Genomic DNA, 24,618 nt, shown 5'->3' with positions numbered 1-24,618 from the left:
CATAGAATAGCGTTCCTCTTGCCTACTCTTGTCTTGGATGATATACACATTCCCAAAGAGTATTGGATGCCAAATGATTACCCAATCCTCCCATTCTTTCTTCCCAAGTGAAGACAACAATATTGTGTCTATCTTGTGTCTATATTTCCATTCATGGCCTCTCCAGAAGCTCTTGAGCCCGCTGATGAAATAAACCTGCTCTTGTGACCTACCTGCCTCCAACCATGGAAGTCCATCCTGACCACGCCATAAGGTAAACCAGAAAAAGAAACATGACATTGTAAGTGCTGAAACTTAGAGCAAGTATCTAAAATATTAGCCAATCCACAAACCAATTTTCTCCCTCTAAATGGAGAGAAGGGATCCATGCAAAAAGTTCCCAAGCTCCCACAAAAGAAATCAATCATTTTATTAGATTAGTTACAAATTGATAAGAAACTCTAAAGGCCTCAAATAAGAACAAGGAAGTCTTTACAATGAAAGCCTTTTAACCATAGACTTTCCTTGATGAACAATTGATGCAAATGAGGCCCAAGAAAGGCCTTTGAAATCTAAAAATCAAGTACGAAACTCAGATTTTGAAATGAAGAAAAATTAGGATGACACAAGAGGGTAGGCCTCCTCAAATCCCACGACCTATAGAGAGAGAGAAGCAACCCTCAAAAAAACTCAGCCTTGCCAAAGATGGGGTCTCAAGAAAGCTCACGACCTTTTTGAAAAGTTGCCCAAATGAGTGCAAGAGGTCCTGCAAAAGATATGTTAGTAGTTTTAGAGAAATCCTTCTTTAGCTTGCTGCCCAAATTGATTTGTATTTCTTCTCAAGAGACTGCAAAATAATTTTGAAAGTAAGTGGAGAGAGCATGCAAAAAGAGAAACAATAATTTACAACTAATTTACAAAAGCTAGATCAAGTTATGAGAGTAGGACTCCCTACTTTTCTAGTTTACAATCATGCTCTAAGTAGCTCATAAAATCATTGAAAGCTCTAAATTTTGATCGAGCGTAATATGAAATTTGAATTTTATATGATTCTAGAAGAGTAGAGGAAAAGGAAACTCCCCTTTCTGTTTTTTGTTGGATGAAGTCCTTGGAGCCAAAATTGATAGGTCATTCGATTCTTGAATTTGAGAGTGAGTTGATCTATTTGAGATTTCGCCCATGCCCAAAAAACTCTTCACAAAATTTCAATACACTTGGAAAAAAATATTAGCATTCATAAAGGAGTTAGAGAAATGTAATGGGTGAGAGAACTAGAGATTCCTCCTAAAATCACCTAGTACTATTCACTCCTATAATATTTTTGTAATACAAAAACACCCACAAGACAACTTGCATATATTAATCCACAATGAATGGCAATACAATGTTAATATAATCCAAATTGCATAAAAATTGAAGCACATAAATTAGAAAGATATCACCTCAAGAAAGAAGGAGAACACCATCAATCATGCCCCAAAGTCTTTTGTATTATTATCAAGGCAAGTATACAATCTAGCAGAGTCTCCTCAAGCCCAATAGCTCATTACAAGAATACAAAATGAAAGCTCTAAGTTCATATAAATAGGAAAATGGGAGATAATCCCAAGAGAGAAATTAAGTGACAAGTGGAAACCACGTGGAGATCTCAATATCATGCCAAATCACAAGTGTATGGATGAGCCCTCCATGTGTTCAGATGACTGCCAAGCGTGGAAATCAAACTGCTGTGAACACCTTTTGCTGGCCTATGTGTACATCCTCACTACTGCCAAGAGTGAAATGAATGGTAGCAATATCCCACTAAATTAGTCATTTGATCAAATACAATGATCTTGTGCCCCACGTGTACGAAATCAATGCCAATTAGATTTGTGAGTTATCATCAGTGTATGGCTGCCTCTAACTGTTGTGTACATGTTGTAGTGGACTAATTTGTATTGGTTGAAGGTGGATGTTCTGTGTACAAGTGGAAGGTTGAGTAGAGATTGGTGGAGACACACTCCGCAATTTCCTCAATTAAATCCCATCAATCTATTTCATTCACTTATTGATTTGTACCTGTGACAACGACATTGAAATTGGGCCTGCGTGGATATTTTGTATGGCATGTGTGTTGAACTTTTGGCATATGCATATCTCCCTAAGTATGGCTATGCATAGACCATGGAGTAAGGTGGGGTCTATCCCGAATCTACTTTATCTTAACTTTACACTTTAATCTATGAACTCATCCTGGAACATTTGACTTTCGTTGACTTGCTTTTTTGATTCAAATTTTTAATTAAGTTATGGCTTGCTTGGTGGGCCCCAAATGATTGCCACATCACCTTTGACCTTCACTAGAATTTCCATGTCACTTCTTTACTTTTTTTTACTTCGTAATTTTTTTAAATATTTACAATTATTGAATTTTTGAACTTCTTCCTCATTTTGCAACTAACATTAGAAAAAATAGCTTTTAAGGGACTATAAATTGTTTTTTGACTCTCGAAATGGGTCCCAGAATAATGTCGGGCCTCTGAGGATGAATTTCGAGTAGTCACACGACCTAGACATTTCCAGAGACCACTTATTTATATCATTACATAGAAAATAATTTAAAAATCTCGTTTTCGGGAAATTTTTAGTTATTAAAAAACCCTACTTAGACCTAGACAAATTCCTTGAAATTTTACGAGTGATCTAGTATGGCAATATGTAATGACTCTCGACACTAGGACTCACCCAAGGCCTTGCCATCAAGCTGCACTCTGATTTTGAAGTTATTGCTTGGAGAAAAAAACTCGATTAATTATTAAGTGCTAGAAAGTACCAATAATTAAAAAAAAAAAAAAAAAAACACTCTTAGAGTAAACTCACTTAAGGAAAACGTCTCACATTATTTAGGCCTGTTACATGATTCAATTCATCACACTATCATCACTTTACAAGATCCCCCTAGGGCTTGCGAAATCCGAGTACAATATAAAAGAAAAATGAGAAGAAGAAGATAGAGTTAAAAAAATTTGATGATATATGAACTCTGATCATACATGAACTCTCTAACATATCTTCGGGCATGGATTCATTAAATCTTCAAATACATTTCAATGGTCAATAGTCCCCTTGTAGTAACAATGACAGTTATGATTTGTGATTATTAGGGGAAGGGTATCGTTAACGACGAACTAGTGTCTCATCAACCCCTCTTCCTTGCAATTCACCCCAATCCTTACCCTTTGTTAAAAATTTGAAAAGAGAATTTCTCACTTTAGGATTAGCATATTGTTAAATTTAGCAACTAGAGCCAAACTTCACATTGGACAGCTCATATGAGGTAGCTCATATTTGTATTGGATTCCTCTCTCTGAGAGGTGTAGGATTGATCTAAAGATCATCCCATTCTGACATGTACAAATGGAATTATGAATTTATTTTGATTATGGACAAATTGTCAAGGTTGGCCAACAAACTCATGTAGGCTTAGAAGCCCAACAATCACGTCTATTCATCCTCAACGTTTGCATATAAATACATGGTGCCTCCTCCTCATTTGGACACTTCACTCATTCACAATCTTTTCTCTCCTTCATTGATTGGGTACAAAATTCAGAGGCAAATATCCACACGTGCGAAGAAAGGGAAGGTTTTTCTATTCCAACTATTGACCAGAGCTGACCGAAATTGCAGGAGACTGATTTGACCTATGTTGACCAAGTGTTGAGCTATTTTGAGTGCGTTTTTGGGTGGAGAATTTCTGTTTGAGCAAGCCGTAGTTCTAGACATGAAATCTGAGGCAATTTGACCTCTATCTTACCAACATTCACTGTGCTAGGGTTTGCTGCAACGTTGACTTTTTTTGACCAATTTTGATTGGACTTTTTCAAACTGTTCTTGGCCTGATTGGACTTGCTGTTGGAAGCCGAAGTTGACAAGGTTTGACCGAGCTGAATTGGAGGAAGAATTCTGCTCGATTGACCAACGTTGACTTTCTGGTTAAAGCTCTATGTTTATGTAGTTTAACTGATCAGATTTTCATAGATTTTCACTATAATTGGGCAAGTGAATATTATATATTGTACTCTCTCTATGCTGAACTTTTGAAGAATTATAAGAAGAATTAATCAAGGGTTTTCCCACATTGGAGTTTGTCCCTGGTTGGTGCCACATCTTGTGTCCTCTTGTCTTGGCTAGTCTTCTACTATTATTGTTTATGACATTATGTTCTATCAGCGTTTTACTATCATGATGATGTGATTGCTGAACTAGATATTGATATTGGGCTAATAAAGAAATTTAAGTAAAATTGCTCTAAACATAGAACATACCATTGTCATCAAAAATTAACATGGTATCAGAGCAGAGATGAAGACAAAGCCCAAGCAAGAGTGAGAAAAGCAATCACTAAGAGGAGAAATCACTGATCAAGGACAAGATTCAATGGCCTCCACATCCTACTTCAAGTCTGATGATAACCTTCATGATAAGTCTGATTATCATGCATGGAAGATGTCTCTTGATCTTAAATTAGAAGAGCAAGATGTTATGGATTATGTGCAGGGAAAGATTTTGAAACCTCCTTGAAATGCACCAGCTGCTGCTAAGACAAAGTACAAGAAGGGTGAAGTCAAAGGCAAGAAGATCATCAAAGATTCTATTCATAAGCATTTAGTTGCTTACATCTCCAATGTGAACACATCAAAGGAGATATATGACAAGTTGGTTGGCATGTTCAAATCTAGCAATGCAAACCAAATTCTTTTCCTCAAGAACAAGCTGAAGGATATAAAGAAAGGAAGAAATGAAGATATTCAATACTACTTCATGAGGATTACTAAGATAAAAAATGATCTACTTTCGATTGGAGAAGCTATTGCTGATAAAGAGCTTACTCTCATTGCCCTTGAACAACTCCCTCATGAATGGCACGTGTTCAACACTATTATTCTTAACAATGACAGGATTCCAGGTTTTGAAGAATTGTTGACTAGATGTTCTCAAGAAGAAACAAGGATGATGAAACTAGATATGCCTTCAAATAGGAATGATCCAACTACATTCTTCGCTCATGTTAAAAAGAAGAACAATGCAGGTTCAAGGAAGCAATGTCAAGGAAGGTCGAGTTTCAAAAATGGAAAGAAGAGAAGATGCCTCATTTGCAACAAGTTTGGTCACTATGCTAGGGAGTGTCCTAATAGAAGGGATACACCTCATAATGATGACAACCATAACAACAACAATTTCAAGGGCAACAACAATCAAAGGAATGGCAGATTCAACAACCAAGGAAAAAGGAATGCTCTTGCTCCTCATCAAGGAAATGGTCGCCCTCCTAAGAGATCAAGAAACACCAGGTATGATGAATTTAATGTTGTTAATAACAAGCAAAAATAATTCTATCTTATATCTACCCTTTCCACTGCATCTCCTCCAGAGACTTTGGGAAATTGGTTGATTGATAGTGGTGTCTCAAGGCACTTCACTGGGTATAAGGAAGCTCTTTCAAATCTGATTGAAAAGGATACAAATTTCGAAATTATCCTTGGAGACAGTGCCACCTATCCCGTAAAAGGAGTTGGGAATGTTGCTCTTCAATTAAATCAAGGTAACACCATTCATCTACAAGAAGTACTATATGTACCCGATCCAAAGAAGAACCTGGTATCTATCTCGGCGATGGAGGACAAAGGATTCAAGGTGGCATTTATCGATGGAAAGGTACATGTGTGGAATAAAAAGTTCAAAGATGCATTTACACTTGGCTTCAAGGTTGATAGACTATATCAAGTTGGATGAAGCCCATTGGGAGATATGTCTTCCGACACATCACTTCAATCTGAATTATGGCACCGTAGGTATGCTCATCTACATTATAAGGCTCTACTCGATGTGAGGAAGATGGTGATAGGTATGCCCGAATTTAAAGTAGAACATGAAGGTGTTTGTCAGGGGTGTGCCGAAGGAAAGCATACAATGGGACCATTCCCCTCAAGTGATAGCAAGACTATTGACATATTGCAATTGATTCATTTTGATCTATCTGGTGCAATGTCCGTGAACTCATTGGGAGGATATTTATATTATGCTATCTTTATGGATGATTTCTCTCGCAAGACTTGGATATATTTCTTGAAGAAGAAGGACAAAGTATTCTCATGGTACCATTCTTTCAAAGATTTGGTCGAAAATCAAACTGGGAAGAAGATCAACATAATGAGGACCGATAATGGAACCAAATATAAATCAAATCAGTTCAAAGATTATTGTAGAGAAGCTAGCATTAAGAGGGAGACTACTACCGCATATACTCCTGAGAAAAACGGTGTTGTTGAAAGGAAGAACCGTTCTATCGTAGAAGCCATTCGTGCCATGCTTCATGATCAAAGCCTTCTGAAGTTCTTATGGGCTGAAGCTGCAAACACCGCTGTGTATGATCAAGATAGATGCCCTCATCAAGCATTGGACTCCAAAACTCCCGAAGAAGTTTTGATCGGTAAGAAACCTGATGTTTCTCACTTGAGAATTTTTGGTAGTCCTATATATTTTCATGTGTCGAAAGAAAACAGAAGCAAATTGGATGCTTCTGGGAAGAAAGGAACATTTGTGGGCTACAGTGAAACTTGTAAAGCATATAGAATCTATGTGTCTGATCAAAGAGAAGTGGAGATAAGTCATGATGTCACATTCGATGAGGACGCTACCCTTGGGAGGACTAGTAACCTTCCTCTTCCAAGGATGGACAAAGAAGCAGATTCAGGATATCAAGGAGAACCGCAAGATGAGTCAATGCTCGAAGCTAAAGGACCAATGGATCCCACCCCCTCATGAGCCCTCCTCCTCGAAAAGGAGACCCTCATGGCTTAGGGACACTCTCGAAGATGCCAAGAGACATGTTGCACCTAGGGGGACATTTCATGAAACCAAGAAGCCGAATAGGTACCAAGTATACTTAACTGCAATGAGCACCATTGTTCAATCTGAGCCTTGCACATTCGAAGAAGTTTCCAAACACCAAGTTTGGAAGGAATAATGAACGAAGAATATGAGTCGATTATGAAGAATGATGTCTGTGATGTGGTTCCTAGACCCAAGGACAAATCCTTGTCAGCTTGAAATGGCTCTTCAAGATCAAGCATGGATCTGATGGAAGTGCTGAAAATTTCAAGCCCAGAATCGTTGCTCGAGGATTCTCTCAAAAGGAAGGTGTTGATTATGATGAGATATATGCACCAGTTGCCTGCTACTGTGAAAATTTCTAAACTGAAATTCTATCACTGCAGCAACTGACTTATTTCACCTACTTATTATTCTCAATAAGATATTTATGAAATTCCTTCAGCAAATATTAAAATAAAGTCTACTGCAGTTATCACATAATTACCCAGAGAAAGAATACATGCACAAGAATCAATCACATCGACAAAGTTAATTTTGGACAATTGTCCCCGGAAAAAACCCAATGCGGGAAAACCAGTGCAACAGATGAGGGCTTTATTAATCTTTAGCAGCAATTACTTTTACAAGGAATGATTTTACAGAGAAATTGAAAGAAAACACCTGAGACTTTCCCTCTGAGACTATCTGACACTTTGGAGACCCTACTCCCACTTTTGTGTCACCCCTGCCTCACTCTGATTGACCCAGTGTCCCTTTGCGTCAGCCTGCGTAGGCCCTGCGTCTCTCCTCTGGACTGCGTCTATCTTTCTGCGTTGTCTTCCACTGCCCCTACGTCACCTCATCCTTGATCTCTACCTGCTGCTAAAGCCCTCCTCTTCCTCCACCCTACAACTCCCTCTGAAATCGATCTCCTCTTCCTTGAGAATCGAATTTCCTTGAGATACTGAGTATCTGTCGGTATCTCCAAATGACCCTCATGTATTTTCTTAGACTTTTCCTGTTGATGAATCAATGGTCGAGATTAAGTCCCTAATCAATGACTAAGATTAAAACAGACTTGATCCTCGCCTCTTAGAAGCTTATCCTTATCTTTATTAATACCCATTAATATTTTTATTTTTCTAAGTTTAAACTTAGGAACCCATTAAAAATATTAATTATTTTAATAACTCTTCATCTGAATGGAATTTCTCAAAATGGTTTTTAAGTCTTGGAGATCTCACGTGCCTTAGCCTCTCCTCCAAATTTCAAGGCTAGAGCACATCCGATGCTACTAAAAATCAACACTCCCTCTTAACAAGGAAAGGGCTCTAGCAATGGTTCACTATAGAAACATCACACTGATCTTCCGCATCGGTACTTGTGTTGATGCTTGGCTTGTTGCCTCACATCCCCTGCACTGCTGCTTCCTGTACTACTGCCCATGACACTACCACTTTCACTGTTGCTCTTGTACTACAGCTCCCTCTCAACCTGCTACATGATGTTGCCCATAGCACTGCCACTGCTAACTATTGCACTGCAACTTCTGATACTTCTCTATTATTGAAATAGATTCTTTACCATCCCCATCTTCTCCTTGAAATGAACAAACTTTGTTTTTCCTAGAGCCTTGGTGAGAATGTCTGCCACCTGTTCTCCTATAGGAGTGTACCTCAATTGTACTGCTCCTCATTAGACACAGTCTCTAACAAAGTGACACGTGATATCAATGTTCTTTGACTGATCGTGAAATACTGGATTCTCAGAGAGTTTGATGCAACTCTGATTATCACACATTATCCTAGTCGCTTCCATCCTTCTCCTAAATAGATTCACAAGCAATTTCCTAAGCCATATGGCTTCGCACGAAGTTGTGCTAGTTGTCATACATTCTGCTTTAGCTGAGCCCAGAGCCATGGATATTTGTTTCCTACTACACCAGGAGGTCATTCCAAATCCAATGTTGAAACAGTACCCAGTTGTACTTTTCCAATCTACTGAACTTCCAGCCCAATCTGCTTCAGTGAACCCACTCAACTTGATGTCATTACCTCTGGTGTATAACAGTCCATGCTCCATTGTTCCTTGTATATAACTGAGAACATGTTTGATTGTTTCCCAGTGCGCCCTCTTAAGTTCTACCATGAACTCACTGAGGGTGTTGACATCGTAACAAATGTCTGGCCTGGTATTGACCAGATACATCAGGGACCCTATGAGTTTCCTGTACAAGGTGGGATCAACATCTTTATCTTCTAATGCATCAATCTTCTTCCAGTTGGTGATCATTTGAGTAGCCATAGGTCTACTGTCCTACATCCTGAATCTCTTCAAGGTTTTTGTAGCATATCTCCCTGTTCCAGGAAGATCTCACCCTTTTGCTGCCAAACTTCCAACCCTAGAAAATAATGCATCTGTCCCAAATCCTTCATGTCGAATTATGTAGCTAGGTTCTTCTTGCAGTCTTTGATGAGCCTGGATGATCCTGTTAGGAAGAGATCATCCACATATAACATTAGGATTAGAGACTCATTCTCTACAACCAGATAGTAGAGATTAGGGTCTGCGTCACTCTTGACGAACCCCATCTTCTGCAAATAGCCATCAATTCGACCGTACCATGCCCTAGGTGCTTGTTTCAGCCCATACAAGGCTTTCTTTAATCTACATACATGAGATTTCTTCTCATGTGTCTCAAAACCTTTTGGTTGTTCGATGTATACTTCCTCTTCTATTACCCGGTTCAAGAATGTTGTCTTGACATCCATCTGATAGATCTCCCCATCCCATCTACGCTGCAAAAGATATCACAGTCCTAATAGAAGTATACCTGGCTACTAGGGCAAAGGTTTCTTCGTAATCTATCCCTTCCTTCTGAGCATACCCCTTAGCTACGAACCTGGCTTTGTATTTCTCGACGTTGTCGTCTGCAGCATATTTCGCCTTGTAGATCCGTCTCGAACCTGCCACCGATCTGTCTTGAGGCCTAAGTACCACTTCCCAGACATCGTTGACCATTATAGAGTTGTATTCCTCTACCATAGCATCTACCCATACTTGATGTTGAACGACCTCCTGAAAACTAGAAGGTTCCCCAACTTGAGCTACTAAGGCCTGGTATCTGTCTGGTTATCTTCGCTCCCTTTTACTATTCTTGAGTGGACCAATGAAGTCTTTTGCATCCCGAAGAATATGTCGGATTTCCCGACTCGTTCTTCCACTGGTAGTAGGTACAACTATTAACTCCTCTTCTTCCTGAGATTCCTCCTGTTCTGAAGCCTTGTCTTCAAGAGGATTTCTGGTACCAGTTTCTGCTGGTTGAAGTGGTCTGACCAACGGCTTGTCTTTCGATTGCTCCTCGGAAGGCATTTCTCGGGATTTTCTGAAAGCTCTATCCTCCATGGATTTTGCATGACTCCGAACTACTACCTTCCTACTCCCTAGAAGATAGACTCTGTATGCCTTAGCATTCTCGCTATATCCCACAAGATATCCTTTCTCAGTAGTTTGATCTAATTTATTTCTCCTCTTCGGGTATACAGCAATATGATAAACTCCCAAATATCCTGAAATGACTGACTTCAAGTGTCTTCCAAGTGAAGACCTTCTCCGGAGTGATTTTGTCCAATGCCCTATGAGGAGTCCTGTTCTAGACATAAACTGTCGTGCTGCATGCTTTTGCCTACAGGAATTTAGATCACCCCATTCTAACATGTACAAATGGAATTATGAATTTATTTTGATTATGGACAAATTGTCAAGGTCATCCAACAAACTCATGTAGGCTCAGAAGCCCAACAATCACATCTATTCATGTTGATTTTTGGTAGCATCGGATGTGCTCTAGCCATGAAAATTCAAGGAGAGACTAAGCCACATGAGATCTCCAAGACCCAGAAATCGTTTGGAGAAATTCCACCCGAATGAAGAGATTAAAATAATTAATACTCCTAATGAGACACTAAGTCTAAACTTAGGAAACTTAAAATATTAATGTGTATTAATATAATATGGGTGAGAAAGTTCTAAATAACGAGGATCAAGTCAAATCTAATCTTAGTCATTGATTAGGGACTTAATCTCGGTCGTTGATTCGTCAACAGGAAAAGTATAAGAGGAGGCTTGAGGATCAGTTGAAGATACATTGTTGAATTTTCTAAGTCTATCCGTTAGAAAATTAATCTGTATACTGTTGGTTTATTTCTTCTACTTGTAAATTCTAAACAAGCTATTTAAAACATTTAAATACTGAAATAAACACAATACAGTCACAACATCTACAGATCATTAGCTGAAAGAAAACAAACACACAAGTGACACCGTTATTTTTGGATAAATGTCCCCGGAAAAACCCAATGCCAGAAAATCGGTGCAGTTATTTTGAGGGTTTATTATTATGGAGTATTTCCTTGAGTACAACTGGGTGCCTAACTAGCTCACCCGACAAAGAAAAATACACAGTGGCAATACCTCTATATTTGGAAACAAGTATTCAGAAAACCTGTCCCACGAAACCCTCTCTGGCGACTCTGAAGCTCAATGTTGGCCCTTCTGGCCTCTGCGTTAGCCTCCTGCTGACCTGCATCAGGACCCTCTGCATCAGCCCTTTGAGGCGCTGTGCAACCTCTGGGACCCTCTGCATCACTCTAGCAGCCTCTACATGGATGACGCAGTCCCTCTGGCCTCTGGGTTGTCTCTGCTATGCTCTGCATGGCCTGAACTGGTTGTTGCTCTCGCTCTCCCTGCTTCTGCATTGGTCTCTCAATATTGTCTTTGTCTCTTTGTCCAGTGCTAACTGCCCCTCGCTGTTGATCACTAATTCACTTTTGCTTAACAACCCCGCTCTAGCAAAATGAATGACTGATCACTCTGGTGTGTTCTCCAACTGACCTTCAAGCCTCTTCTTATACGTCCTTCAGCAGCCGAGATTAAATCTCTAATCAACGGCCAAGATTAGATTTGGCTTAATCCATGACTTTTGGAACCTTCTAACCCACTTTTATATTAATACCCATTAATATTTTATTTTTCCTAAGTTTAGACTTAGGAACTCCATTAAAAATATTAATTATTTAAATATCTTCCAAACCGGGTACAATTTGTCCAAACCATTTCTAGGTCTTGGAGATCTCATGTGCTTTAGCCTCTCCACCAATTTTCATGGCTAGAGCACATCTAATGCTACCACAAATCAACATACACCAAGAGAGATCAAGGATTTGATTTTCTGAGGCAAGGTTTGTTGAGGAAATCGAGTGAGTGATCAGTTGCAGCGAGGGGCAGTTCAGCAAGGGATTTTGATCCAAGGCTAAAGGATACATATCAGAGAAGCAGCAGAGTGTCGGAAGAGGCAACGCATAACCTAGGAGGGCTGACGCAGAGGCGGCAAGGGTTGACACAGAGGCTTAGGAGGCCAACACAGAGGACGTAGAGGGCCAAAGCAGTTGACGCAGAGGTCGTAGAGGCTGACGCAGAGGACGCAGAGAGCTTCAGGGACTGCCCTAAGGTGATTCTGTGGGACAGACTGAGAGATGATTGGCTGACGCAGAGCCAAAGATGGTGATGCAATTCCGAAGAGGGTGATGCAATTCCGAAGAGGGTGATGCAATTCCAGAGGAGTGTGTGGAGCAGCTTTCGCTGTCCAGGACAAGGAACAGTCGGAGTCACTGTGAGATTGTTCATCCGGTTGCTGATCAGCTGGAATATCTATCTCCAAATAGAGGTATTGTTGGCAAGGATATTCTCTGAAGGGTGAGCCATCTCATGCAGCCTAGTTGTATTCATAAATCTGCTTAATAATAAAACCCTCATATATGTTGCGCTGGTTTTCCCACATTGGGTTTTTCCGGGGACAATTGTCCAAAAATAACGGTGTCCCTTATGTTGTCTCAGTTTAATTCAGTTGTTGATCTGTATATTTGTAAAGGCTGCAATTGTGTTTACTTCGATGTTTATGTTATTAAATAACTTGTTAATGTAAAGAACAAGTAGGAGATAGTAAGCCAGAGATTGCACTAGGGGTTTCTGATGTGTTAAATTCAAAAATTTTCACATGGTATCAGAGCGAGGTTGCAGATCAAGGAGGACTGAAGACACCGGCAGAAGAAATCTGAGAGTTTGTAGTAGATAAGCAATTGTCTCGAGAGACAGCGTTGTTTCAAAGCCAGAGACGCAGAAGGAAGACTGACACATTGCAAAGAGGGTGATGCAAAGGCTCACACAGACCCTGCATCAGCTTTCTGAGCTAGGAGCAGAGCCAGCACAGAGGCAGAGGAGGGGTAGATCAGGCCTACGCAGTGCCCAGTCATCTTTCTCAGTCAAGAAGGATTGACGCTGAGGCCAAGAGGAGCTGATCCAGCTCTCACTATGATTGCGCAAAGCAAGAACAGTTCAGATTCTTCAGGTGTTGGGGCTAAGGGAGCTGTGCAGATTGTAATTTGAGGAGCTAGTGGGACGTTGTTTCTGTCTGTGCAGAACAGTGTCTAAGGAGACAGAACCAAGGTAGAGGGAATCACTACCTCGACGGATTTCTAGCCAAGAAATCCAAATCTGAGTTGCAGCAGCAAAGGAGGATTAGAGAGGAGTGATTCGACAATTGGCAGATTTCCAGGAAGGAAGTCGAGACTCAGAGGGAGTCTAGAAGAGGAGCAGAGATGGCAGTGAACGGATTGAGGGATCAAGATAGATTGGACGGGGCTTCCAATTTTTTCATCTGGAAGGCCAGGATCCTGGCAATCCTGAATAAATATCGGATCAAGGACCATGCCTTGAAAACCGTAGCTGTCCATATTGACCCGAATGCAAATGAGAAGTATTAGGAGGCCATGGCGAAGGCAAAATGCATGATCCTAGACGAGGTCAAGGATCATGTCATACCACATATTGCTGAGAAGAACACAACAAATGAGATGTGGCAGACATTGACCACCTTATACTAGGGCTCTTCTGTGTAGCGGAAGATGTTATTGGAGAATTAGCTGAGGTCATATCAAATGCAGAAAGGAGAGGAGATAGATCACTTCCTCCTCAAGTTGCAAGGAATTTGCAATCAACTTACTTCCGTGGGGTCTACACCGGATCTAGACGTTATGGTCAGGACTGCTCTTAATGCAGTCTCCGAGGACTGGGAGATGTTTGTCCAAAGAATTTTGGGCAGAGCGACTCTCCCCAATTGGGAAGAGATGTGGGCAACTCTTCGACAGGAAGAGATCAGGAGGTTGACCAAGGCGAGGAGTAGTGGTAAGGGAGTTCGAGTCAAGAAAGAGGAGGAGGAAGATGCGACTCTAGCATCTGCGGGACAGCAAGGGAAGAGGAAGAAGAAGGACATCTCCAAGGTCAAGTGCATCATTTGTGGGGAGCTGGGACATTATGCATATCAGTGCTCGAGGAAGAAAGGCAAGGGAGAGGCTTCCAACTCAAAGGCGGCTCCAGCAAAGGCAAAGAAGGATGTCGAGACCCATGATGATAGTGCTATGAGTGCTCATGCGCCTCTAGAGAAGAGGTGGGAAGACATAGAGTTTAGTTGATAGGACTACCTGCAGGGGCAGGATCCTTGAGGTGCCCAAACTCTTGGATCACATCTGGCTACGAGAGCCCTTAAATACAGTAGCATGATCCGGCTACGAGAGCCCTTAAATACAGTAGGTGTTGGGTGGAGCAAGGTGTGATGGAGCAGAAAGGCAGTTCTAGAGTGCAGAAGTTTGTAGTAGTGTAGTGGAGGTTGCAGCAGTGCGAGAGGCACAAAAGAGGTTGCAACAATGCAATGGTACCAGAGGGAGAAAAGGATAGCAACAAAGGTAGCTTCAGCATCATGAGGCTTCCAGACTGACCAAGATGTCAGTTTTTGAGTGGAAGTTAGTTACTTACTTCTCGGTAACTGAGTTGTAGTGCAACAGTTAGCAATGGCAGTGCTATGGGCAGCATGATGCAACATTTTGAGGGGAGTTGCAGTACAGATGTAGCAGTGGCAGTGGTTGTGTCATGTGAAGCAGTACAAGAAGCAACAGTGCAGGGGATGTGAGGCAGCAATCCAAGCATCAGCACAGGTACTGATGCGGAAGATCAGTGTGATGTTTCTATGGTAAAGCATTACTAGAGCACATTCTTCGCTAAGAGGGAGTGTTGATTTTTGGTAGCATTGGATGTGCTCTAGCCATGAAAATTGGTGGAGAGGCTAAGGCGCATGAGATCTCCAAGACCCAAAAATCATTTGGATAAATTCCACTCGAATGAAAAGATATTAAAATAATTAATATTTTTAATGAGACCCTAAGTCTAAACTTGGGAAAATTGAAATAAAAATGTGTATTAATATAATATGGGTGAGAAAGTTCTAAATAATGAGGATCAAGCAAGATCTAATTTTAGCAATTGATTAGAGACTTAATCTCGGCCATTGATTCGTCAAGAGGAAAAGTATAAGATAAGGTTTGAGGCTTAGTTGAAGATACACCAAGAGAGATCAAGAATTCCATTTTCTGGGGCAAAGTTTGTATTAAAGTTTCTAAGTCTACTTAGTTAGAAACCCTCCATGCACTTTATCTGATTTATTCTTACCTACTTGTTATTTTACTTAACAAGTTATTTAGAATGTAAATACTGAAAATAAACACTAGTGCATGCTCAACATATTACAGATCAACAACTGAAGGAAACAGAAACAATCACACCATATGACACCATTATTTTTGGACCAATGTCCCCGGAAAAACCCAATGTGGGAAAATCGGTGCATAGCTATCTGAGGGTTTTCTTATTAAGCAATATCAGAGTACAATCTGGATGCCGAAAATGGCCTACCCAACAGAGAATTTCCTAGACAGTAATACCTCTCAGTTTCTGACAAATCTCCTGGTTGAAACCGCGAATAATCCTTCTGGCAACTCCTCAGCACCAATCTGCCCCAGAAACCCCAGCGTCAACCTCTCTCTAGACTGTGTCAGCCCCTCTCTGCCCAGCGCTGGCCCTGTGTCACCCCAGATGGGTCTGCGTCAGCCCTCTGGCCCTCTGCATTAGCAACACTGTCCTCTGTGAGGCTCTACGCAGCTCCCGGCTGCCTCTACGTGGCCCTACGTGAGCCCTGGCTGGCTCTGTGTCACTCTCCTCGGCTACTGCGTTGCTCTCTCGTCACTATCTTCGCCTCTCTATCTCTCTGTACTCAATGCCCCTCAGCTGCAACTCCCAATCACTAATTCTATCTCTCTTAGCAAACCCCGCTCTAGAGAATAGAATGACTGATCACTCTGGTGTATTCTCCAAGTGACCCTCAATCCTCCTCTTATAATTTTCCTATTGACATATCAACGACCGAGATGAAGTCCCTAATCAACAGCTAAGATTAGATCTGGCTTGATCCATGTCTTTTGGATCATTCTAACACAGTTTCATATTAATACACATTAATATTTTATTTTCCCTAAGTTTAGACTTAGGGACTCCATTAAAAATATTAATTATTTTAATATCTCCTGAACTGTTTAGAATCTGCCCAAACCCTTTCTGGGTATTGGAGATCTCATGTGCCCCAACCTCTCCACCAAATTTCGTGGCTAGAGCACATCTGATGCTACCCCAAATCAACAGTTTTCTGAGGAAAACGAGTGAGTGATCAGCTGCAACGAGAAGCAATTCAACAAGAGATTTTGATCAAAGGCTGAAGGATACATATCAGAGAGACAGCAGTGTCAGAAGAGGCAGTGCAAAGCCTAGGAGGGTTGACACAGAGGTAGCAAGGGTTGACACAGAGGCTAAGGAGGACAACGCAAAGGACAAAGAGGGCCAAAGAAGCTGACGCAGAGGCCGTAAAGGCTGACGGAAAGGACACAGAGAGTTTCAAGGACTGTGTTGAGGTGATTTTGTGGGATAGATTAAGAGCTGATTAGCTGACGTAGAGCCAAAGAGGGTGATGCAGTTCCGAAGAGGGCGACGCAGTTCCAGAGGAGTGCATGGAGCAGCTTTTGCTGTCTAGCACAAGGAACAGCCGGAGTCACTATGAGATTGTTCATCCGATTGCTGATCAGCCGGAATATCTGTGTCTGGATAGAGGTATTGCTGCCAAGGACATTCTATGAAGGGTGAGCCATTTCATGCACCCTAATTGTATTTAGAAATCTGCTTAATAATAAAACCCTCATATATGCTACACTAGTTTTCCCACATTGGGTTTTTCTGGGGATGATTGTCCAAAAATAACAGTGTCCCTTATGTTGTCTCAATTTATTTCAGTTGTTGATTTGTATATTTGTGAAGGTTGCAATTGTGTTTACTTCGATGTTTACGTTACTAAATAGCTTGTTAATGTAAAGAACAATTAGAAAATAGTAAACCAAATATTCCAGTAGGGGTTTTTGATGTGTTAGATTTAGAAATTTTCACAATTCATCCTCAACGCTTGCATATAAATACATGGTGTTTCCTCCTCATTTGGACACTTCACTCACTCACAATCTTCTCTCTCCTTCATTGATTGGGTACGAAATTCACAGGCAGTTTTCCACACGTGCGAAGAAAGGGAAGGGTCTTTTGTTCCAGCCGTTGACCAGAGTTGACCGAAATTGCAGGAGGCTGATTTGACCTACGTTGACCAAGCGTTGACATGTTTTAAGTGCGGTTATGGGTGGAAGATTTTTGTTTGAGCAAGCCACAGCTTTGGGCATGAAATCTGAGGCAATTTGACCTTTGTTTGACCAGCGTTGATTGTGCTAGGGTTTGTTGCAGCATTGAATTTTGTTGACCAGTTTTGACTAGACCTTTTTGGACTATTCTTGGGCTGATTGGACTTGCCGTTGGAGGCCAAAGTTGACTGGGTTTGACCGAGCTGAATTGGAGGAAGAATTTTTCCCTGTTTATGTTGTTTGACTGATCAGATTTTCACTGTAATTGGGCAAGTGAATATTATATATTGTACTCTCTCTCTCTGCTGAACTTTTGAATAGTTATAAGAAGAATTGATCAAGGGTTTCCCCACATTGGGGTTTATCCCTAGCTGGTGCCACATCTTATGTCCTCTTGTCTTGGCTAGTCTTCTACTATTATTGTTTATGTTCTATCTGCATTTTACTATCATGATGATGTGATTGCTGAACCGGACATTGATATTGGGCTAATAAACAAATTTAAGTAAAATTTCTCTAAGCATAGAACATACAATTGTCATAAAAAATTAACACATATAGATTAAAATTAACCAAGATAATTGCATTTCACATAGCTAGTTTGCATATCATTTTAATCAAGTTATCTTGTGAGCATTTCATGTTTTACTTGCAATATTGTTATCTAACGTACTTGTCATTTTGAATGATTATTTCGTTTATTGTTATTTGATGTCATTATCCATTGCTACTTGAGCACATTCTTTACAAGTACAATTTTCATTTGTATTTTGCAAGTGACATTTTATTTGTTCATCTTGATCTAACATTGATTTTGCAAAATTTCTTATCATTGTACTTTGAATTTCTATTTGAGCAAGTACTTGTCATTTACTTTGAGCAATTATTTGTTTAAACACAGGTCTATACTCTTTAGCTTTTGAATAAATCATTGAATATTGCTCATATATTTACATTCTTATTTACATCTTGAAATCAAGTTATCTTTGATAAATATTTCCATTGACCTCAGTCTCCTAGAACCTCACATTTCACTTTATTAACCCTTTTAAGTACCACCCCCTTAGCTTAACTAGGAGAGAGCTTTAGCAGAGAGAGGTCGGATTAGGTGACAGCGCCTTCTCTGAGTTTGCCACCAAGAACACACCTTGTGGGGTTGAGGATTTTTTCCACACTAACGTAAGTGTGCAAGCGAGGTGGCAGCAGGTAACACAGCCAAAATGACTAAAGCAATATAGCTTGGATGCCAAAAGGGCATTTGACTAACAAGGGATGGATATAACAAAGTCTCTTACCACTATATCAAACATGCATTCCAAAAACATTAATTTCAGTTTTCTATCTTACTAAAAAAAATTGTCAAGAGTTCTCATCAGCATCATATTTCATTACATTAAGGAAATCACTCTTGGACTTTTCATAGATGTAATCTTCAGATGACCACACATAAAATGTTGTAAATGGGTCCCTCAATTTGACAATGAGTTTCATAGAATGCCATTGAGTTTACCTAGTTTCTGTCTAATCTACCCTTTATTTTTTACCTTGGTCTATACTTCTCAATTCTCTAATGGTTATGTAGTAGGCTAAACATATGTTTATTTATGCATGGATACACCCAAGATACTACCTTATTTTCTTTGTTGGCATAGAGTTACAGAAAAACATAAGGTCTGCTCAATGTTTCTCATTAAGTGCATGTTATAGTGAATACAGTAAATACTTAACCTTAGGTTCAGATCAAGACTCTTGGAAGCTAGTTGATTTCCAATATCGCTCCTTAGATGAGAAATATTTCCAGCCTCTGTAGCCTACGCAAAAAAGAACATACAAATAAGGAAGATATGAATTTACAACAATGAAGTTAAAATTTAGCAAAATATAAACAACTAAACAAGTTTAAGGCATGAGCTACTTTTCATAGAAAACAGAACAAAAGGATTTAAATGACATGAAGTAATTCATTCAGTAATACAAACTACCAAGCACATTGGTTGATATCAACATGGAAGATGCACTTGACACTAATTGTAAACCAAGTTGTCATGAAACATTTAACATGTTTTCATATTGTGATTCTGAAAAATTATAGTTTCTTATCTATATAGTATAGATATGGAGTACTGATTTATCAGCAAGAAGCCAAGCAACGAGATGTGTTGAAGCATGCTATTCACAAAATGCATTCCCTAATTGCCACTCTAGAGTGAGCCAGTGTGGATGATAAAGTGCATATATTTATGAGAAATCAGAATTCACTTCAGCTTAATTTCAATCATAAAACCTTTTATAAATGCAATTCATGGGAATATCAAATGGTCACATTTTGTGCCAGATTCAATACAAGAATTATCTTCTTAAATTGAGGAGATTGTGTGCATAAGCAACAAAAATTTTCAGCCCTTTCTTAGCAACTAGTAGAGATTTATATTAGAAGCACGTTGCAGGTCTCTTTTGAGACAAAATAGAAATGAAGAAGGTAGAAAAGTAGGCTATAAATCTTTCTTGCAATCTTAAACCTGAGCTTGTAACAACAACAACCAGTTCTCACGATTGGCTGGAAAAACAGAGATTTATTTACACTATGTCTGTCAACCTATATTTGCAGAAAACAAGGGTAATAGGTACACATTCCAAAAATTACAACTTCAAAATTTTGGGATATGGGGAATCATGAGGTATTAAATTATAGAAAAAGCAGACATATATATATACCTGGTTGGAACTCCACCTCAGCAACTTGCAAAGACTCAATTCAAGACTCCGTGAAATCGAACCAAAAATAAAACCTTAAAACACAGCAAAATATGCAGAAAAAAAAATTGCGTTTCCACCCATAAAATCTATAAAACACAAGTTATCCATCAATAATATAAAATTGGCCCTTGAAATTTGTCTCAAAAACTTAAACAGAAATCAAAATTTCAAATACCTTTCAATACATCAAATAATACCAAGTTCAACAATTCATCTAATGTTCAGAATCCAGATAAACACCCTCCAAATCTTTATCAAATTGGCTGGTATAGAAGTCAGTTATGGTACATATTGGTCCATATGCCTAGATGCCAAGATGGTAGTCTCAATGTAATTTCCCCTTCCAATCAAATCACCCAAGCAAGGACGAAGTAACCTATTCAACCTTGTAAGCTATAGTCATTTGTAAAGGGGGGAACCCATTATTTGATGTTACATAGGTAACATTAGATAAATTGGGGCAAATGGATGGAAACTTGCATTAAAAGTCAAATTTGGGGCAAATGGCGGGAAACTTGTTAATACTCAAAAATGAGTTTAGGAGGTGTTACCACCAAATCTAGCAGGCCTTGGAGAGCTAAACCCTACAAGACAAAAGCTAAATAAAGTGCTAACAATGGGGTAGAGGCCCAATGTCACCTCAACCAAAACCCCCTGCTCTTTACAAACTTTCACCAATGGGAAGAGTCACAATAGGAAGGCGATCACTTAAAATAGATATGTTGGGTATAAGACACAAAGTGATCAAGCTAGAGATCATTCCAGAGAGAGACTCAATAATGGTTCAAGTCTTGAAGAAACAAAACGCTCCCAAATAAAAGCCCTATAAAAGAAGGCTCAAAACCTAGGGTTTTGAGATTTTTCAATGGTGATAGGTATTCACAAGGTCACGGCCTGAGGGAAAGGGTTTCTTACAATGATATTCAACTAAGCCAAGGCCCATGAAACACTCAAGAAAGTCCTCAAGTTAAGGGTTCCCCTCTTGGAGCAACACCTAGGGCAAGAGATTTTATGGATGAAATTTGAGTGGATGCCCACCAAATTGATAAGTTAGGTAGCTTAGACCTATCTCTTGATGTTTAGGCTCTCAAATCACCAAAAAGCCTCCTCCCTAAAATTTCGTTGCAAGCCCTAGATTTTCGCCCTAGCCTTAAAAGGACCAATTTTCAGGAGAGAAAATTATGGAGAAAATTTTTTATTGATCACCAATGACTTGAACTAGTGCCTCGTCCTTTGGGCATATGGAGTCAAGGATGTGATAGATAAGCCAAATTTGTTGCTAAGGAGGCTGAAATTTGATGCCCTAGGTATCAAAATTCCAACATTTACCCACTCAATGATAAATGGAGTTTGATGGAGAGTTATAAGAATTCCTCCACTAGAAACATTCATTACATGTAATACAATGAGTAACATATGCAATTCTCAACTAGATAGACTTTAAAATTTATTTTCAACAAATTAGGACACAATCAAACCTAATTTAGAAGCAGCAATTCCATACATTAGACAATTTCAAGATAAAATTCTTCAACAATAGGCACTTACACGATAACATGTAGTATATCCATCCATTCGCCAAAGAAATAGCTCCATAAACAATCCAAAATAGCTTCCACACATCCAAATGCATTCTAAGAATCTCTAATAGCCAAGAAGGAAACAAGTGTGAATTCTTCTATGAGGTCTGAATTCTCCAAGTGATGATGATGAGAGAGTGAAATGACCTCTCTTATTTATACATGTCTAATGATCTCTAATTTAGCCTAAGAGCCCCTGAAATTGTAAAATAATGGGCCTGATACCAAGTGAGGTTACAAGCCAACCTCATAGCCAATGCAAAACATAAAAATTAGCCCACAAAAGAGGTTGAAATTGTCATGTCCCTTCTAAAATACATTTGTAGCAACGTGCTGCTACACAATTTTGCACAATTTTGGCTAAGGAAGAGAACCCATCATTTTCGACTAAGGGACTTAAGAGGCAATTCGACTTTATTTGGTTGCTAGTGGAATGGGGGCCAACCACATGAGAATTCGAACTGGGCCATTCAAATGGCTTGGAGGGAAGTCGAATAGGTGGATGGAGGGGCCCACATGAGGTAAGGGAGGCCCAAGGAGTTACAAGGAGGAAGCAACTCTCATTTTGGGTTTTATTCATACATCTTGCAAACAAATTACTTGATTGTTCGCTCTACTGTTTCGCTGAGTCAACCAGTTGTTTAGCCACGAATCTCTCAAGCGGGAGATTCAACCTCTACTTCTGGGGACCTTCCGTGCCCACACTAGAGAGGAAATTCCACAAGTATTTCAGGAGTTTTGAGGGTGTGTTACAGCACTTCCATTCAGCGCAGAACATGGAGTGCGTATTTCTGGGTAGCTGGGAATTACGCAGGGGGAGTTTGGAGCCATTAGAGATCAACTATTGGCCACGAGAGTTAGTGGAGTTACATAGCAGCAATAGGCTAGCATTATTGGTGAAATTTGGAGCCAGCATTCCAACAGTTCGAATTGTTGGTCTTGGGAACAGCGCAGAGGCCATTCCAACAGTTTTCGTGGAGCTTGGGAGCAGGTGCCATAGCCTCAAAGCCCATCCGAGAAGTCAGGGATTTGATAGTCGGGGTCAACCCAACATCTTAGGACCATTTCCGGGAGGATTTACAGGCAGTTTCAAGCAGGCCGAGTTTTGCAGTTGCAGCTGAAGTTGGGCTCCAAGGGGGTCAAATTTTAGAAGTCTAAACCAACCAAAATACTTCGTGGGTTTTTCTGGGTTTAGGCCAAGGAGTGTGGGGTTAAAAGCACATAATTTTATGGGCATAGGAAGTGGGCCTTTTCGCCATTTGAACTTCTGCGGGAAGGCAGTTTTCTGGGCAGCGCAGTGCAGATTGGTGCAGTAGTTGGGCAACCTTCAATTCAGCCATTTTCTCACCTGGGTTTGGTCATGCTTGTCCATTCAGACAAGCCTAGGTGCACCCTCTTATTATCCATTGTCTTTTGTCTCCAGAAAAGTAATAAAATGGCTCAGTAGTTCCTTATTTGAAGTATTCCCATGGGTGTTTAATGTGTATTTCATTTTTATATTTTGTTTCACAAATTATTTGCTTTATATCACTTGTATTCCTATTTAGGATCATTACAGTGGTATCAGAGCCTAGTTCTTGGCTAATCTGTGGGGATTGTCTCCTATGAGAGAAGGGGACTAGCAGAACATCACCTACCGAAGGCAGAGGTATCGGAGCAGAGAAAGAGAGTTGGAGATTACTCCAGACACGGAGGGCAGAGGAAAAGCAGTGGTAGAAGAGGAGGACATGGTGGAACCCAAGAGCAGGGAAGAGATAGCTTTCGATAACCTCCTAAGGGCCCTGAAGGACTTAGCTAAGGGTTAGAAAGATATGCTAGAAGAGATCAAGCCGCAGAACAGAGAGAGGACCACTCCTAGAAGGTTTCGGTTTGGGGAAACTTCTGGGACCTCTCATCCATTTGAACACCCCTCACCAACAGCATATCACCCATCAGCCAGTGGGCCAACTCGTGCTACACTGCCTTCTTTTGTACCAGTGGCACAAATCAAACCTACAAGGGGTGAAGACCCCATTCAGATGGGAGACTATTTCAGAGAGTGGCAGTCTATGGATGCAGACTTTAAGGAAGCCCTCTCTTTCAGAGATTTTTGCAAGCTCAAGCAGAGTGAGAAGAACAAGGGTTATGGAGGACAAGGAACCCAGAACTACGAGCTGCAGAGGACCATAGGGAGGATGTACTTCCCTACTTTCGATGGCACTGCCAAGTGCACGGCTAGGGCTTGGGTTGAGAAGATGGACACCTACTTCCAACTCAACCGGATGACAGAACAAGAAGCCATCAAGATGGCCACGTTGCACATGGAGGGGGAAGCCCATGACTGGTGGTTTCATGGCTTGGCCACCCTAGGGCATACCAATGTGGCTTCTTATGAGGACTTCACCAGGAGGGCGGTGGACCGTTTTGACCAAAGAGATCCAAAGGCCCATTTCAGAGAGTTGACCCAACTGCGCCAAATAAGCAACCCAGAGCAATACATCTCAGAGTTTCTGCAAGTATCAGTGATGGTTCCGGATCTATCAGAGGCTAGGAGGGTGTACACCTTCATTGAGGGCTTACTTGAGCCCCTACGTGGACTAGTGAAGTCACACAGACCCTCCATGCTACAGGAAGCAGTCTTGTGCACCAGAGATCTACAGGGGGCCATCCCCAAGACTAAAGCACCTTTTCCTGCACAGACCCCTTTTCCACAAAAGGGGCATGAGATTAGACCTCCACCTCAGAGGACCACACATGGGAGGGGGTAGTTAGATGATAACACGCGAAAGGACCTCATGAGGAGGAAGTTGTGCTTCACATGTAGGGAGCCCTGGGCACCAAGCCATTGG

At 40.5% G+C, this 24,618-nt stretch overlaps 1 protein-coding gene across 2 annotated transcripts in view; it reads right to left on the bottom strand.

The window, feature by feature from the left end:
• Positions 1-24,618, bottom strand: part of LOC149228129 (DHHA1 domain protein) — a 377,957-nt gene that overhangs the window by 103,225 nt on the left and 250,114 nt on the right. For both annotated transcript variants that reach the window (XM_089378055.1, XM_089378053.1), the window contains one exon: positions 19,182-19,264. In XM_089378055.1, coding sequence (XP_089234181.1) covers positions 19,182-19,264 — 83 coding nt within the window. The remainder of the gene's footprint in view (positions 1-19,181; positions 19,265-24,618) is intronic.

This window comes from Pinus tabuliformis, chromosome J (genome assembly GCF_031772625.1).
Source record: "Pinus tabuliformis cultivar Carrire ecotype Pingquan chromosome J, CPIR1, whole genome shotgun sequence".
Lineage (NCBI taxonomy): Eukaryota > Viridiplantae > Streptophyta > Pinopsida > Pinales > Pinaceae > Pinus > Pinus tabuliformis.
The sequence above is the reverse complement of the archived record's forward strand: the minus strand, read 5'-3'. Positions and strand labels throughout refer to the sequence as shown.